Here is a 19,194-nt window from a genome sequence, read left to right as displayed (position 1 = left end):
TCGGATTCGGCCAATGTGGGTATGTGAGAAAGCTTGCCAGTAGCTTCTCGAGAGTCGGTGGTTCTTCCCGGGGATTTCCCAGGTTCTTCCTCCACCATTAATACTGGCCGCCATGTGTAGCCTATCGTGTGCTGAAAAATGGCATTAAACAAAACAACAACAACAACAGATTTATATTACATGGCTTACATCAGCAAAATGGAAACATATTTAAGAGGCATCTTGCCAAAATATCACTATTTTCCACTTCTGGTACCTTAAGAAAAAAATTACATTACTTAATGCTTTTTGGAGATATTTATTTTGTGCAATGGTCAATTTTTAAAATACTTTTGCAGTTGATACTTCTGCTGAGTTTTTAGAAAGTCCCATAGGGCACAATCACAATATTAGGGTAGGTGGTAAATCCATTTTTATAAGAATTGGTTTGAACATAGAATTAGAAGAATTAACGACTTAGTGGATGTCTGTGGACAGTGGTTTAGTATGAAAGACTTTCAGCTTTTCTTTAAATTCAACCAAATAGCCTCATCTATTAGGGCTTAAAAAGAGTGTGATTTGTCTGAGTTGGATATTTAACATAGCTTTAAAAAAAATTCAGTCATATCGCTACGATGTCTGCATTGTGGCAGTTTATAGTGTTGTCTAGCACTTGGGCATCATGCCACAGACATGTAGCATTATATCCCACCCTGTCACATTATCCTGACACCAGGCCGACTAGTCCTAACAATAACCTCTTTATGCTGAGTGCCAAGCTTGGCAGCTGTTAGTACCATTTTTATAAGTCTTTGGTATGATGACCTGGGTTCGAACCCGTAACCACCCACATCCAAGGCAGGTGCTCTAATCACTAGGCCACTGGAATGGAGGGCTTAAAAAGAACAATAACTGAATATCAGAAAAAAAGTTGGAACTAGACATACAGAAAAATCTGTGTATCAACTTTAAACTTCTTTATGTTGTAGTGGACAAAAATGGTTGCAAAATTATTTGCAAGACACATTTTAAAAAATGGGGAATTCCTACCTCATGAGGCAAGTGAAAGAGGTCGTGGTGATCCATATCTCATGCTCAGTGACTTTCTTCAGATTTTGAGTTCAAATTTAATATATTAGATGTTGTTTATATTCCAGTCATGAACACCTGATAATTGGATGCATATCTGTTACTATTATACCCTTAAAACCAAAGATGGTCACTGTGACCTACATTTTACATTGATTCATACTTTATAAAAATATATATATATATATATATATATATATATATATATATATATATATAGAGGGGCCCCGAGTGGCCGATTGGTCTAAAGCGCTCACCGTTCCGGATCACTGCCATCTCACCTCTGTCTACGCGTGTTCGAGTCCAAGGCTCGGCTAGCGTGGGTACGTGGGAAAGCCTGCCAGTAGCTTCTCGTAGGTAGGTGGTTCTTCCCTGGGTTTTCCAGGGTTCTTCCTCCACCAGTTATACTGGCCACCATGTATAGCCTATCTTGTGCTGAAAATTGGCGTTAAACCCTACAACAACAACAACATATATATATATATATATATATATATATATATATATATATATATATATATATATATATATATATATATATATATATATATATATCCTAGCCTGCTCAGAAGGCCCTTGCTGACCAATGCAGTTGCAGGTAGGGATAAAAATGTTTATTCATTGTCAGGTCCCATATTAATGACTCAGTTGTACATATATATAGCACATAATTATATATATATATATTTTTTGCCCTTAGCTGGTTATCTGTTTATTGTACATTGAATGTAGGGATTATGTGAGTGGACTACATGCTGCATGCTTTCCATGTGAGGCCTCACTTGTAATGGTTAATCAGGGTAATTATTGATGCATGAACTACCATTTCTAATATTACTCAAAGTCTTTGCGTTCAAATCTGGCTTCAGGGGACTGACAGTGATAATAGCTTTTCAGTGAAGTTGTAAGAGCAATAATTTAAAGAAATTAATAAAATAAAACAACAAATGTTTCTTCTGAACTTGTGTCCTCTATGCTGATATGATAGAAAGGAAGGTTCATGGTGTTATATTATGTGCTTTATGCTCTTCAGTAGGCAGGTGGGTGGGTTGGTAGGTAGGTGCTGTGGCATTGTTTTTGTGGCTGTATGGGCCCACTGCGAAATCTAATTTCTATATCACTGAAAACATTCTGTGAAATATTAATAGAAAAATACAGGTTTATTTTCAAAATAAAATTTAAAAAAAAATAATCTGCTTTAATTATAATCTGTTCTAAACAAACTCCAAAATGTTCAGGTCCCCATAGCTTGCGGGCACAGTGCAATCGTAACTTTGCACCTTGCTACAATGGCTGCAGGAGACTAGCAATGCAGTGTTGTGTTATGTAATCATTGATTACACTCTCGTTAAATTAATTTCACTTGTCTAGCTTAAGATTGACATTGTTCATTGGACACGCTTTGATTTTACATGTTTATTTTAACTGTAAAATGTTCATTGTTGATTGATGATCTCATCCTAATAACCTTATGATTTATATTATTTATGACTGCTCCAGTGGCCTAGTTGTTAGAGCATCTACCTCAGATGCTGGAGGTCATGGGTTTGAACCCTGGCTGAGTCATGCCAAAGACTTATAAAAATGGTACCAGCAGCTGCCTTGCTAGCCACTCAGCATTAAGAGGTTTGTGTTAGGACTGGATGACCTGGTGTCAGGATAATGTAACTGAGTGGGACATGATGTTAAATGTCTGTGGTATGATACCCCAGTGCTAGACATCTCTATAAACTGTCACACTGCAGACATTGTAGTGTTATAACTGAAAAGTTGTTAAAGCTACGTTAAAAATCGAATTACATATAAAAATCCAAATCACATTTTTGTGGGTATCAATTTTTTTTTTTTTTAAAAAGATGTTGCTGTTGGTACATGTATTTAAATTTGTGCATCAGGGCAGAATTCCAGGAAGGATCATTATTTTTGGGTCTTTAAATTCAATGTTTTGTAGTTACCATGAAATTCTTTGAAAGTTGGTACTACCCAGAAAACCCCAAAAGACCACCCACATGAATGATTTTTTTTCTTCATTTGACCGTAAACTACTTTTAAACACATTATCCCCTGGTGATGAGTTTATGTGGCAGGAGGTAGTAGCCTACTGCTGAGCTCTGTAGCGTCAAGGTCATGCATGATACACTAAAGTGGGTGGTATTATCAAAAGGTAGACAGGTGTAGCTCTACAAATAATACCAAATAATCTGGAAGTTCTAGTTGCACTACAAAATACAGATGGGAAAAACCTTATTTTTTGGACGCAATTTTTTTCCACCCAAAATTCGCCCATGGTCGGAATCTGATTTTGTGTCTGGATTTTAGACTTTTTGGTCGCAGATCAAAGGCAGACTGGTATGAATTGCAAACAGACAGATGAACTTTTGCAAAAAGTAGGATAAGATGGGCATTTGGAATAAAGAGTGGTCTCGATACAAAAATAATAGGTCTGTTAAGAAGAAAAAAAAAAGAACTCCAACTTTTACCCTTCTGCTCAAGTGCGAGCTAAATAGCCAATGAAAAATTATTTTTCTAACACAACTAGGCATTAGGTTATTGGAAAATCACCTGGAAGTTGATGTATTAGGATGTATTCAAAAATAGCTTTCAAAATGTGTTTCCTACTCGAAATTCTACCAAAAATTACAAAAACCTCCAGGGGTTAATGTGTTATGACTCCCACTGTGGTTTGCATGATGAGGTGTAAATAGGACAAGTTTCATTCCAAAATCAAAAATGGCTCAGAAGTTACAGAGAGGAATGGAAAGTGATATAAAACTTAAAATATCAACCCATGACCCTGACTTTGAATATAGGAACCTCTCCCAATATAGCAAGTGATACACCTTCTAATGAAGATGTATAATATTTCATCTCATAGTCTCAAATGGCATGAAAGTTATGGAACAGAAATGAAAGTGTAATGAAAAACTTAAAACATGGACCTGTGACCTTGACCTCAAAAACAGCAACTTAAATGTGGTATGCAACATACCTTTTAAAGATCTGTTGTTGACTGAAAATGAATGTGTGACTGATGGATGAATGGAAGAAGAAGCCAAAGTTCAAAACACTGAGCAGTAACCTTGACCTTGAAGACAGCATAGTAAATGTAACACATTTTCTAATGATGACTTAAGTATACCCCATTTTTAACCTGAAATGATATTAAGCAGTAACCTTGAATTTGAAGACAGCATAATAAATGTAACACATTTTCTAATGATGACTTAAGTATACCACATGTCCATTTTTAACCTGAAATGATATTAAAGCAATAAAGCAGAAAAAGACATGTTGCAGATATATGGATGGAACAGATGGAAACAATTAATATGATGTCTCCTACTTTTCACAGAAAAGTCCAGGGACATCAAATGAAGCAAGCTCAAGTTAAATTTAATCAGATTTTGTGTCCGGATTTAAGGCAGACTGGTATGAACTGCAAACAGACAGATGAACCTTTGCAAAAAGTAGGATAAGATGGGCATTTGGAATAAAGAGTGGTCTCAATACAAAAATAATGGGTTCGTTAAGCAAAAAACAAAAAGAATCCAACTTTTACCATTCTGCTCATGTGCGAGCCAAATAGTTAATGAAAAACGATGTTTCTAAAACAACTAGGCATTATGTTATTGAAAAATCACCTGGAAGTTGATTTATTAGGATTTATTCAGAAATAGCTTTCAAAACGTGTTTCCTTCTTGAATTTCAGGCAAAAACGACAAAAACCTCCGGGGGTTAATGTGTTAAAATTTCTTATACATTACAGTTTCTCTTTGAAAAAGGCAAGATGGATGGAAATTATTGGCAAATAAAAACACATGTATGTACTTTCAGTTAACTTTTTTCTTCAAATGAAAAGCAATTAATTTTTATTAGGTACTGTATAATCTGCTCGCTTGTTCTCTTTTGATTTTGAGTTTGTGAAATCATGATCACTGTTTATGTATTATTGCAGGACTCTTGGTTGTGTATTGGATGACACAGCTCACAGCTACACATTGGAGGTCTCCTTCTTCAGCTATCAGACCAGTTCCACTGGCCAGGCCATGCCTTACACTGAGGAAGGGTGTATCCTTGTGGAACATAATTGATTTTAACTATCAAATATATATACTCACTTATATGTTGAGAACAACTGCAAATTGCACACACTCAGATCGGCTGTCACATAATGCACTGGCAGATCTGGATTTGTGCAGTTTTTTTTTTAGGAGTAATCAGTAGAGTGAACAACATAGACCCTGATCTGCTGGCACATTCTGCTACGGCAGATCAGGATCTTTGTGTCGTTGTTTGAATTGACTTATAAGTGAGTTTAGATGGTATATAAGATTCTATTCATTGCTATGGCTAATATGCCTTTGTTTTATCGTGAGTTTTTTTAAAAGTTCAGCCATATGGCTTGATTTTCATTAGTATGTTTTTCATTGTATGTTGATATGACATTGGTAAAATTCAGATAATAGGTACTCCCTCATTATTGCACTTTGTTATAAACAATTTCAGATGTAGCAATTTACCTCCATGAACCCCATAAACAAAATGAAACTATTGTACTTGAATTGATTTATCATATTTTTGACAATATCAGTTGAAAGAAAACACAATGAAGCTTATATTACATCTTTATTTCCTTTCTAAAACATAATTATTTGATCAAATTTGACCATTTTGATAATACTGCAGTTTGTTACATATGTGGTTCTTGCATACTGTGCCAGCAAATTTGGGTCTATGCAGTTTGTTAGGACTAATGAATAAAGCAAACAACACAGACCCTGATCTAGCAGTGCATTATGTGATGGCATATCTCAGTCTTTGTTGTTTGCATTTCGATCCAATTTATACATGAGTATGTAATACACAGTTATCTGAAAAAAATCATTGGTTAAGAAGCATATATGATTGATTTCTGGACTTCTTTTTTTTTAAGAGATAAAGAGCAGGACTTTTTAATTCTACCCCGCTGTCTGTGGGTGTGGGTATGCTTTTGGTAATTTTGCATACCTTTTACTATGTTAGAGATGGACTGCTCTGGCGGCCTAGTAGTTCGAGCATCCACCTTGGATGCAGGAGGTCACAGTATCAAACCCTGACTGAGTCATACCAAAGACTTACAAAACTGATACTAGCAGCTGTTTCACTTGGTGCTCAGCGTTAAGAGGTTAGTGTTAGGACTAGTCAGCCTGGTATCAGGATATTGCGACTGGGTTGGACATCATGCTACATGTCTGTGGCATGATGCTCCAGTGCTAGACGTCATTATAAACTGTCACACTGCAGACATCATAGCAATATGACTGAAAAATTGTTAAAGCTACATTGAAAGTTCAAAAAACACACGTTGTTAGAGATGCAGATTAGAAACCACAGGAGATGATTGGAATGTGTTGTTGTTGTTGTTGTTGTGGGGTTTAACGCCATTTTTCAGCACACGATTGGAATGTGACTGTAGACAAGGAGTACTGATTCATTAGAACAGGGGCATTAAGCTTTTTTTGGTTGGGGGCCAAAACAGATAAAATGCTTAGGTTACAGGCCACATGAACAAGAACAGTTTCTTATAATTATTTATGCATAATAACTAAAATGCATATTTTTAAAAGGTCAGCTTACATGGCCGCAGGCCACACAATGTGAAGGACATGGCCACGGGTTGGAAAAGCCACCATTAGAAGGAAGGCTTGCACTATATATAAAAGTCATTCTCCATTAAAAGTTATCATTCCAATCTAATGTTTCAAATTTATTTGATGGTAAAAAAATAATATGCAGTTTAATCAGTTACAAATTATACTTGAAGAGCAACATTTAGTCATCTTAGGGTAAGATATATGCATGCAGGAAAAATAAAGGTTCTCACTCAAAAAAGAAAAGACAGATTTCCTTGATGCCATGACAGACATGAAGCTTGGACGTAACTTAGCAAGGACCTTCCTGGATTACTACAAAATGGTGGGTGTCATAAGTGCAAAGCCAAGCAGCAGTATTGTACCCAAACCAGGAGCATACCGAATCCGAGAGCGTCCCCATGAACGGTCCAACTCCGAATCCAAATACGATGATGAAAAGTAAGTATGTGGGAGGAATATGGCATGAACATAAATTATTTAAATAATGGTACCCAGTCGCAATCATTTTTAAGTAATGTGGATTTTGTTACAGATGTTTTGACACTTGAATTAGGAAACAAGATCAAGTGCTGAATTCTTTATCACAATAAATGAAGATACTTCTATTTGTACCACATGTTGCTATGGTTATTGCAGCAAGAAATGATATAGATGTATGCCTTCTTCCTTGTTATTGTCTGTGAGAATGATTTACATGTATTAGTCCCCAACTAAAAATTTGATATCCTTAAGAAGTGAAAAGTTTCACATGAAGCTTTCCTTTTCCTGTTGTTTATATGATTCCTATTCTTTTAATTGATAAATTCATCTCTTAAATTGTTTGTTTTGAGTTCTGTCTGCTCTTAAGTTGGTTAGAAAAAAGAGGCATGGCTACATTTTTAGGACATTTTCAGCATAATTGCATTAAACATATTGTTGAAAATATTGCCTTTAAGCAAGTTTATGCCTGGAGTGAAACTTGTAATGAAAATGAAGGTAATTTGTTAATTTCCGGCTGGGTTACTTTGCAGGCGTCATCTTTGAAAAAGAAGTACATTTAGTTAAATTGTGGAAGCCCAGTAAAACGTACAATTTACAGATAGTTTCTAAAGTGCATATAATTTTTTTCTCTTTTTTTTTGAGGGATATTTTGCCCGTATTAAGGTATGTTATAATTGTGCATACTTAGGTGAAACTAGTAGGATCACTGATGCACAACATTTTTTGAAGTTGTAATGTTAACAATTAATTCCTGCATGCATTTCGTATTGTATCTCAATTTAATACAGCTGTATAATTCAAGAGATGAAACTAATATTTTCTAGTGAGCTTTTTTTTGATAAAAATGACACACCATTCCTTTAGTACATTTAGAAATCCAAAATCTAAGTTGCAGTCTTTTCATGTTATTCCACTTCACAATATGTAGATAATGTATCAGGACTGAAATTGATAATCTCTGATATAGATAATAATTTATATGGTTTGGTTAAATGCTACAATTGGAGGTAACCTTGTCGAGTCCATGTTCGTAGAAAAAAATATGAGACATTCAGTGGCTGCTATATTCTGATGGCAGTGGTTTTGTGTTAATGGTTATTGTCGACAGTTTTGTAAAGATTTTGGTCAAAATGTTTCATTTAAGCATGCATTGACATTCAGGGGAATCAATAGATAATCCCTTTTTAAGTATATGCTCTAATTTGCCTATTTCTACTTGCCTTGTAGTAAATGCCACTCAATCTAAAAAGTACATCTCATTATTCTTCTCATGTCACATTCGGCTTACTGTCATACAGTGCAAAAGTTAAAAACAAGGGTACCTCACTATAAAACCACTCACTATGCTCGTTCCCTTCTCCAAACATGGGCTTAGTCAAGGATTCCGTTTACTTAACATTTTATAATTATTAATTTTTTAATTTCAGTTTTTGGCTAATAAAAAAAAAATTGTTATTTCACATCATTAAGTGTTCTATTTTTGTTTTTGATTTGTTAATGCACTGCTATGATTATTGTCAAATTTAAATGTAAAAAATTATTGCAAAGGCTGTTTTAGCTGAATGATTTTTTTTTCCATATGCACAGATTGTGAAATTGTGGCTGAAAGGTTTGACAGATTGCTTGTGGAAGATGAAATGTAACAATACATGCCATGCATAAAAATCAGTAAAACTTCACATTTTCAATCCCATTTTGATCTGTACTAAAATGAAATAGCGGAAATGACAATAGTAAAGGTTTATTTCTCAAAGATGTTAGAAGTCAGTAGAAAAGTGAACCATGAAGAAACTGTTTTTCCATAAAATTGCTTACTTTGAAATCACCAAGCATGTCATCAGGCAGAGTTAGTCCTAGTTAGGCAGCCATCCATGACAAACGACCATCACCTTGAACTAAATTTCATCCCAAATGGAATAAAGTTTATTTCTGTGTAGACTGATGCTCCACAAAGCGAACCATAAGCGGACATAAATTTTTTACATCTTTCCTAATAATTATGTAGTTACTGTGGAATAGCTTATCTGTACCAGACCTCCAGTATTAAAAATTTACAACATGACAAGTCATGCAACAATGTTTAGTGTTATCATGATATTATTTTGAATTATTTATCTTATAATAACACCATTTTTATTTACAAAAGTTATTTCCCATTACTAAAACAGATACACAGTATGTCATTATTACAGAACATCTTGAAACGATTTGTTGACCAACACTTTTGTGTGTACATTATAAAAAAATTCTAACTGGTAGATAATACAATCTTCAGATTTGTTTCTTGTATCCCTGTCTTAAATGACCTACCATAGCCAAGCTCCCTATCTCAAGTTTAAGGTCACAGCAAGGGAAAATAGAACTCTGTGATCTCTGTCTAGGTATTTATGGGTAAAACTTTTGAACCAATGAAGCTATTTTAATGAATAGTTAGCCGTATATATATCTTGACTATACAGTCCCTCTTGTGTTCGGTCATACTTCCAGCTTCAAGGCCAAGGTCATGACAGTGAATAAGTAATCAAGTCCCATGCTCAAAGATCATGGTCATTTGTAAGGAAAAAAGGTCACAAGACAGGTGTATTGTGTGCCATTTTGTGGTACTCTTGTTGTGCTTTTTTATACGGTAAAGTTTAACAACAGTAAAATTTTATAATTGAAACTTAACAGAATCCACTAAGTTCTTGAAGTTTGAGCTGCAAAGTGTCTATTAAACTAGTTTCATGGAAGAAAAAGAGAAGATGATAATATAATGTGTGGATGAGCAGTGACATAATTAATGATTTAAAAATACTATGGTATCACAAGACTAAGGAAATTCCAGTTTTTTAAAAACTTTTATACTTTGTATACATGACATGATACAAATAATTATCCATCTTGTACATGTTCTCACAAGGCCCTTCACATTACAATGATATCATATGGTGACCTTATGATGTCAGCTGACCACTGAAACAAAACATGAGCCAGTTCATTTGCCACAAAATGCCATTTGTCAAAAATCTCAAATTTTGCCATATTAATGCATTTTCAAAGACCTCAAAAAAGTACCAGCACAATCAAGAACCTGTTTTATTTTTTGACAGAAGACACTTTTTTTGAAACCATGTGCAGATTTCATACATGTTCTCATATGCACCTCTCTTTAAAACAAAAGAAAACTGTGTTCTTAGGCAAACTGTGTTCTTAGCTTACCACTCATATCCATCGCCATATGGGCCTAAAATTCGAACTTAATAGTATCACAAAAATGCCATTTTGTGCCCCTTTTCTTTAAATTTAACTGACATTGAAATGTCAACTGTCATTTGTATTATTTTGATCTTTTTTTCTGATTGCATTTTGTGACATTCTTTAGCATGAATCTCGATCTCAATATTGGGATTAGGGTAGTTAAATATAGAAGAGGTGTGCAAAGGTAGTCAACTCATAAGAACAACAACAACAAAAGGTAGTTTTTAAGTTTATTATTTTACAAACAGGTTCTGAATGATCAGGAATGATAACGAAAATAATACATAATAAAATATTTTATGAAATTAGAATAATGCTGGCAAGTGTTGTGGTCAGACTTTGAATTTAAAAAGGGGAGAAAAAAATGGATTCATCTCATGTACTGTGTCTGTCAAGGCTAGCAAGAGCTGGCTGTATTGATGTGTCCTCGGAGCAAGACATGTGGCTTCCATTTCCTCAGCATGGTATAGCCAGTAAAGTGCTGAAAATGCTATTAAAGCCCAACCAACTTCCATGTTGTGTCCTAAAAGTTCGTATTGTACGATGGTTTTGCTACGAATATCGAACGGTGATACAAAATGCAGGGCTTAGCTGTTAAATTCCAACCAACTTCCTCTTTGCATCCTAGAAATTCAAATCAAAGTTTGTGATGAATAGCATTTGTAGGTTTTAAGAAATTCGCATGGAAAATGCAGAGATTTGCCAAGTTACGCCATCACAGTTACTCTAGTATTGAATTATACTGATTTTTTAAAATAGTATACACATTTATTAATAGCTGTTGGGATTTGAAGGTTACTTTTAATGGTTTTTCTGGGTATATTGTTATTATGTTGTCTATTTTCCTCTTTCGTTAAGTGACAGGCAAAGAATTTCATTCATATATATTACCATCATGATTCCTCCATCCAACTTTAGCCTGTCCTTTTTTCATTTTTACTAGACATTTTAAATATGCATTGCATCTTATCTCATTCTGGTTGATTAAAAGTCACCTTTTTTTCTAAAGAATACCTAATGAAAGCATGTTTGCTTGCGTGTTTTATAACTCATTTGAAATTCCTTCATGTGAGAGAAGTTTCAGGATGGAAAATTAGAAATTACATGTGTGGCACTGTTTGGATATTAGCAAGTTGAAAATTAAGGCTATGATCTTTGAGCCTGATGTTGGCTCACTTGGCTGGGAATTGTTTTATTTCAATAGATTTAAGTGACTGATAGTGCTGTAATCACCATAGATAGGCTGCCAATCCAGAGCCTCCAGTCCAAAGCAGGTTAACTCTGGCTGCCAGTCCAAAGCAGGTTAACTGAAGCCTCCAATCTAAAGCAGGTTAAGTCAGGTTGCCAGTCCAAAACAGGTTAACTCAGGTTGCCAGTTCAAAGCAGGTTAACCAGCATCTGTTAAATGTTGTATAGAAAGATTCTTGGTCTGGGATGCCACAAGTTGAAGTTAGGTAGCCATAACTGTCTGTTTCATTATTTACTATTATCATATCTTGTTTTACATTATTTCAAAGCTTAACCATAATTGTTAATAGCAATGAGAAATCAAACCCTTAAAACTTGCATCTTTTTTTTGTATTAAAGTGAACTTTTCCTAGCTAGCAAATTCCAGCTGGACTCCCAGATTTGTTTTGTTTCTTGGTTACCCACCAAGATAATATCTGATTTCAGCAATGGTTGGACTCTGTGGCTCTCAGTTGATGCTAGTGCCTATTTACAGCTGGACACACTGGAGTTATTAAAGTCTACCTCATGCAATTGCACAAAAGCCAGCGAGACTTGAACATTTGACAAAAGTTGAGATGCCAGTCACTAGATTACTTCGATTTTTTTCTTTCCTCATTATTCACTTACTGACTTATCACATCTATTACTTCATTATGTCTAAATATATATCACTCCCACCTTTAATGGCACATATTGCACTTTCATTACCTGATGATGATCGGTTGGACATGAGCCAATTGCATCACCAGTAATGCACTGACCTCACATTAATATAGATATTTGTATGAAGATAAGAACGATGATAGGTCATTGTTATCATTTTCATTAATGCACATTTAACTGAAATTATTTTTCACAGGTCTAAAAAAATCATTTAGATTATGAAGCCAAGGTAAAGTATTGTTTCGATTGTAAATCACGTTTCAGTTTTTTCACCTAGAATCAGAGCTTCCCTTCCCCCTTCCTGTTTTCACTTAAAGTTAATCCCATTTTATTGCATTTCCTTATACTAAATCAACAGCTGTTGTTAGCATATGGCAATATACATTTATTAGTATATGGCAATATACATTTATTAGTATATGGCAATATACAATTATTTGTATATCGCAATATACAGTTTTTAGATATATGGCAATATAGTTATTAGTATATGGCAATAATTACATATACCAGTATTAGCATATGGCAATATACAGTTATTAGTATATGACAATATACAATTATTAGTATATGGCAATATACAGTTATTAGTATATGGCAGTATGCAATTATTAGTAGATGGCAATATACAGTTTTTAGTATATGGCAATATAGTTATTAGTATATGGCAATATAGAGGTATTAGCATATGGCAATATACAGTTCTTAGCATATGACAATTTACAGTTATTAGTGTATGGCTATATACAATTATTAGCATATGCAATATAGTCATTATTAGCATATGGCAAAATACAGTTATTAGCATATGGGAATATACAGTTCTTATTAGTATATGGCAATGTACAGTTTTTATTAGTATTTGGCAATATAGTTTTTATTAATATGTGGCAATATACATTTATTATTAGTATATGGCAATATAGTTATTATTAGTATATGGTAATATACAGTTATTGATAGTATATGGCAATATCCAGTTGTTATTAGAATATGGCAATATACAGCTCCAGTGCACTTAAGTATATATGTAATTATTTCAACTTGTTTTGGTTTTATTTATTTTTTTTGCAAGCAAGGCTATCAGATTCACAAAGATTTATTAGTGATTATTTAAAATCAAATTATATAAATATGAGAGAAAATATTGTCAAATGCAATACCAAATATATTGCCAAAATATATATTGGAGATGCTTTCCTTGATCCTATTACCAAGTATCACATTTTTTTCACCCGAACATAGACACTGAAGAACAAAATGCTGTTAATTTTGTGAACAGCAACTATTTTTTTTTTTGTGATTTTCTTTATTCTGGTAAATCATCATTATACTAATTTTGCTTTTATTAATCATGAATTAACAGTTATAACCTGACATAAACCATTAAACTTGTGTAGAAGTTTTGCTTTCTGTCTTCAGGTATTGATACAAAATATGCAATCGCTCCTGCTGTTACCTAGGGATAAAATTTTGTTTTATGAATGTCAGTATCAGTTAAAGCAGAGACTTGTAAAACAACTGATATTGTATCTAGGAAAGATAATAGTCATTGGGGTTCTTATTTCAAATTGGTACTGTCTAGACACCCAATTCCACACTTCACATACAAATAGTATAAACCATTCATATTTTTTCATTCAGAATTCTGATTGACTGAACTTGTCAGAAATGTTTATTAGCAACACAACTTGCTGGTTTCCTGACAGTGATTTCAGCTCAGCAAAACTGTATTCTGCTTGCGTGGAGATATTTTTAGATCATGGCATACAAACAGTTATGCAATTATGGGCGTTTTTTTTAAACTCACATATTGTTTTAATGAGCTATGAAATACAGATATTATACTTCATCATAATACTACCATTTTGGAGCCATATAGTAAAACATATTTTCGTGAGATGACCATTTAATGAGCTACATGACACATATGGGATCCAAAACCTTACTTTTCATGTAACAGACTGGATCTGTACTATAATCAATGGCCTTACAGTGAGGTAATACAGTATTGGTCTCCACATTGGCCAATATCATATATTATAGCTCAATAAAACAATGACTCAAGAAAAACCAATAATTGTATATCATTGTCTGTTTAGTGAGGACGAGATGTATATTCTATCATGCATAATGGATGTCAAGCTAGTAACAGCAGAGAACCAGATCTCACTGAATTGTGTACCAGCGGATAATGGCCTTTGTTGTATGATTTACTTTGGATACATTTCATTGGCTGACTGTTGACATATAACTCCATTTATTGTTTGTGATGAGAGTAAGAACTGTACCTTAAAACTGTGTATTGATTTTGTCACAGTGACATCAGCTTTGCAAAACAATTAATGCATTGTGCTTGTATGTGGATATTACTAGATCATGGTATGAAAACAGTAAAACAAATGTGGGATTTTTTTTTGCTTAATCATTGTTTAATAGTGGTAATACAGTTCATTTTGCTGTTGGATTACTTTTCTTTTCTGGGATTTGTAGTTCCCCATACAACCTAATAAATCTATCCTTCAGTTAACATTAGAAGTGGGAGCAGAATTAAAAAACATGATTCCAGTCAGACTCTTAGTCCCAGCCAGCATATGGAATGACACATTTCCTATATTGCTCATAAAAATTTACTAATATTCAAATGTATTTTTGGGAGTTGGGTTGTATTTGCCTGACTAGGGTTGGGGATCAGATTGGCATCCTTCCTCTTTCTGGTCCTATTGGTATGGGGTCCTCTTTCCAGGAAGTGAGTGTTCCTTCTCCTCCTCCTCCTCCCCCCAATGTCATTACAGTAGGGTAGATATGGTGGGCTGTGGACCTGCTCTGTGCAGTCCTCATGAAATGATTTCTACACTTTATCTTTTGAGTACCTTATCAGATGGTCTGGGTAACGGACATTTTCAGTCAAAAGTGGGTTTGTCTGTCTGCCTGCATCTTCTCACCTTTTGTAATGATCCCACATTTGATCCACCAGGTCAGGATTTCCACTACTTGGTTCATCCCCTATTGGCCCCCCATTTGCCCCAATTGTCATGGTTCAGCAACCTACTTAACCTGTTTTTAGATGAGTCCAGGATATTTACACAGAGAGGGGTTATCTCCTCTACTAGTTTTCAAGTTAAAGGTTACCACCTACATCATCCCATCTGAAGCAATTACACATACCTCCAAGATTTACAATGCAGAGTGGAGAATCTTCTGTGATTCATGCAGTAGGAAACATGTTTATCCTAACTATCCCCATTTGTGTGTGCAGTTACACATGTTCTTCTCTTTCTTTTTGGCACAGGCTTCATTTATGCTACCAGTACTAGTGCAATCATGAACATTTGATACTAAATGACCTTGAAATTCTTATTTCTGAAGAAAACCAAATATTATCTACGAATGCAAAATGGCATGTTCACTGAAGAATAATTTCCATTGGGAAATGTCCATCATTTTTAAGACAAAATATTTTCAAAGACTCCATCAATTCAGTTTTTTTAAAATTTAATATATTCCTTTACACTTTGTTACACATATATTATACACAGATGATAAGAAGTTGTAATGGGAAATTAATAACTGCCCTGCACAATAAATTAGCTTAGATGGTAGTGGTATTTCTCTCTCTTTTAGTGACATAAGTTATCTTTTCCTTATGACATAGTTATCTTTTCCTTATTACTCAGATATTTAACTCTGATTTATTTATAGTACAACTTCATAAATCTCAATTACACAACATGTCATGTGCTTACATATTTTCCCTTACTACCAGATTATTAACACACTTTTTAATAAGTTTCCTGTGTAGTAATCTTGCACTGGTTTATTATATCTTAGAAAAAAGATTAAAATGTACTGATTATCTAAGTAACTGGGTCTTGTTAGTTTTCATTTCTATACAATAAGGCATAAATCGTAACTAAAAAAACCAACACACTTCTCTATTGGAACATTTTTGTCGGTAAAAATGGTCTCACAGTGTTCTCTTGCTGCATTTTTAACTGACTGCATGAGATTTCAGTATTCTCAATGCATGGTTATCATCATCCTGTTAAAGCATGTATTTCATTTTGTTACCAAGAATTTGCATGAAAATATCAGTATTTGACATATAGAAAGGGAGATAACTTTCAAACAGCATGTGGAAAGAGATCTAGTTCTCTACCTTGAGTTGTATGAGGTTACATTTTTATCACATCATTACTATCACAAATATATATATTTTAATAATTTAATCTTTGTGCACACAGGGTGCATTTAAAATTCATACAGCATGTTTGGCAGTATCATTATATAATAGTAGCATGTCTTGTGTATCTTTTCTTGCATGTTATGCAATAAATACTTGCACACAAGTCACATCCCAACTACAAACTGAATAGAAGCAGATATGTCATTGCTATAATGCACCTGCAGATTTGGGTGTATGTAGTTTGCTCTACTTGCTGGTCTTAACAAAACTACATTGACACAGATCTACAGGTGCGTTATGGGATGGCAGAGCTGAATCTATGCAGTTGGATCCTCAGCCAATGTGGTTATGTGAGAAAGCTTGCTGGTAGCTTCTTGTGGGACAGTGATTCTTTCTGGGGGTTTCCAGGGTTCTGCCCCCACCGTTAATAATGGCCCCCATATATAGCCTATCGTGTGCTGAAAAATGGCATTAAACCCTATAACAACAACAACAACAACAAAAGTTGAATCCAACTTGTATGTGAATATACATTATTGTCAGACAAAAACCTTTCATGTCTGGTTCCACAAACAACCAGAATCAGGAGAGAGTAAGAACATTAAAATTTGATAAATGAGACGCAGTTGGAACCACAAAATTTGTCCATTTTATTGAGGTGGCCAGTCTAAGCAGGTTTTATTAATATTATTATAATGGCCTTACTTTGACCAGTGTATGTAGTCAAGGATTAGGAAGGTTTTACTGTACTGTACATTTGCTCTCATTTCAGTTTCCCACATTCAGGCTTGCACAATTCATACTGTATATTTTTCATTTTTCTTTTATGCTCCCTTGTGATGAAGTCATATTGGTATTCCTGTCCTGAATCCATTTAACACAGAAGTATTTAACCATGATTAGACTTTCAGGCCATTAAAGTAATTCATATTGGCATATGACTTGGTCATGTCTGTCCATCCATAGTTCTGGAATGTTTAACAAACAGATATATCTGTTTTTGTTTTTTGGTTCAGGAGTTTGGACATCTGGCCCCCCTTTCGGAAAAAGGTTAATATGAAATATCTTTAAGTTGCTTAAATTAACCAAACTATTTTGACAGGAAAACTAAAATACAGACCTTAAAAATCGGAGGTTTTCTATATTACACTCCAAACCAATTTCCTTTTTATTCATGTTGTTCGATTTTTCCTTTCCTTATGCTAACTACCAGCATAAGAGAATGATGTTAATTATCAAAGGTTGGGTGGGTGTAGTTGGGGGAAGACATTTTTACATGCAAAAACAGATCCTTTCTAGTTTTATTAAAATGTAGATGACCTGATTGAATTTTCAAAACAATGCAATATGTTGTTAATTTATTATGTTATTTTTAACTTACTGGATCGGGACTTTTGTTTTTACTAAAAACCTTGCTACCATGATGGAACAAAACTAACTCAAGGTAGAAAAATAAATTTAGTAGGCATAATTTTATTCGTATGTAAATAACCATGATTAGATTTTCTGGCCATTAAAATAATTGATTTAATTTGAATTTCTGGAACCTACCTGATAGACTTTTTTAAAAAAATTATGAAAACTTTCTTTGCAGAATAAGGCAGAAACCACTTTAGGTAGACAAAATGAAATTTGGTTGGCATTTTTTTTTCTCTTTTAGTTTACCTGATTAGATTTTCAGGCCATTATAATAGTTACATATATTTTTTAATATTTCTTAAGTTTTTCATGCTTAGATGTACCATGTGCACTCGCTGACAAGTCGACTCAAACTACAATGATTGTAAACCCTGATCTGCCAGGGTTGTTGTTGTTGTTGTGGGGTTTAACGCCATTTTTCAGCACACGATAGGCTATACATGGCGGCCAGTACTAATGGTGGAGGAAGAACCCAGGAAAACACCGGAAAGAACCACCAACCCACGAGAAGCTACTGGCAAGCTTTCTCACATACCCACATTGGCTGAATCCTAGACTCGAACCGCCACAGACAGAGGTGAGATGGCAGTGATCCGTAATGAAGAGCGCTTTAGACCACTCGGCCACTCGGGGGCCCCCGATCTGCCAGGGTATTATGCATTGGCAAATCAGGCACTATGTAGTTTGTTTTACAGATTAGCTCTAACCAACAGCAAAGACCCAGATCAGTTGGCACTTCATGAGATGGCAGACCTGGGTCTTTACAGTTGGGCTTGACTTCGAGATGAGCATATTTGGTATTTGGTCAGCACAGCAATATACGTGTACTAACATAATTTCATATATTTTCCAAATGCAATGTATAGTTGTTGTAATTTTTTTTCTCATTTCATGCTATATATTTTTGCATTGATATATTTTACAAGACAGTATTTCATTTTTAAAATCATATGCATTGGATAGTTTTCGATGTCAAAAAAGGAACACTTCCAGCATTGACACCATTTCAAATTATACTTGTCGGTCATCTAATATTTCCTCATTTTAACATCCATTTACTAACAGTGTGCCACCTTTTTCAGTAAAACAGCCGATGACAATTAGACTTTCCTACTGTAGGTTGTCAAAATTGGTACCGACTTTATAGGGTGAGACAGAAGCATTTGTCAGTGTTAATACTTCAACGTAAAATTTTTAGTGAATTGTTTATGGATACATGTACCCATGATACAGGGTACAAAAGGAATATGGCTCTGAAAGTGGTATTTTCAAGTTTTA

At 34.4% G+C, this 19,194-nt stretch overlaps 1 protein-coding gene across 3 annotated transcripts in view; it reads left to right on the top strand.

Moving 5' to 3' along the window:
• Positions 1-19,194, top strand: part of LOC149807707 (cytosolic carboxypeptidase 6-like) — a 147,565-nt gene that overhangs the window by 114,346 nt on the left and 14,025 nt on the right. For 2 of the 3 annotated variants that reach the window (XM_089969569.1, XM_089969562.1), the window contains exons 10-11: positions 5,024-5,136; positions 6,971-7,139. In XM_089969569.1, the coding sequence (XP_089825695.1) occupies positions 5,024-5,136; positions 6,971-7,139 (282 nt within the window). Of the gene's footprint in view, positions 1-5,023; positions 5,137-6,970; positions 7,140-12,507; positions 12,541-19,194 lie in introns of all 3 variants that reach the window. The other variant, XM_089969574.1, reaches the window with a different exon arrangement.

This window comes from Sinohyriopsis cumingii, chromosome 1 (assembly GCF_028554795.1).
Source record: "Sinohyriopsis cumingii isolate HCF-2022 chromosome 1, ASM2855479v2, whole genome shotgun sequence".
In the NCBI taxonomy this organism is placed as follows: domain Eukaryota; kingdom Metazoa; phylum Mollusca; class Bivalvia; order Unionida; family Unionidae; genus Sinohyriopsis; species Sinohyriopsis cumingii.
The sequence above is the reverse complement of the archived record's forward strand: the minus strand, read 5'-3'. Positions and strand labels throughout refer to the sequence as shown.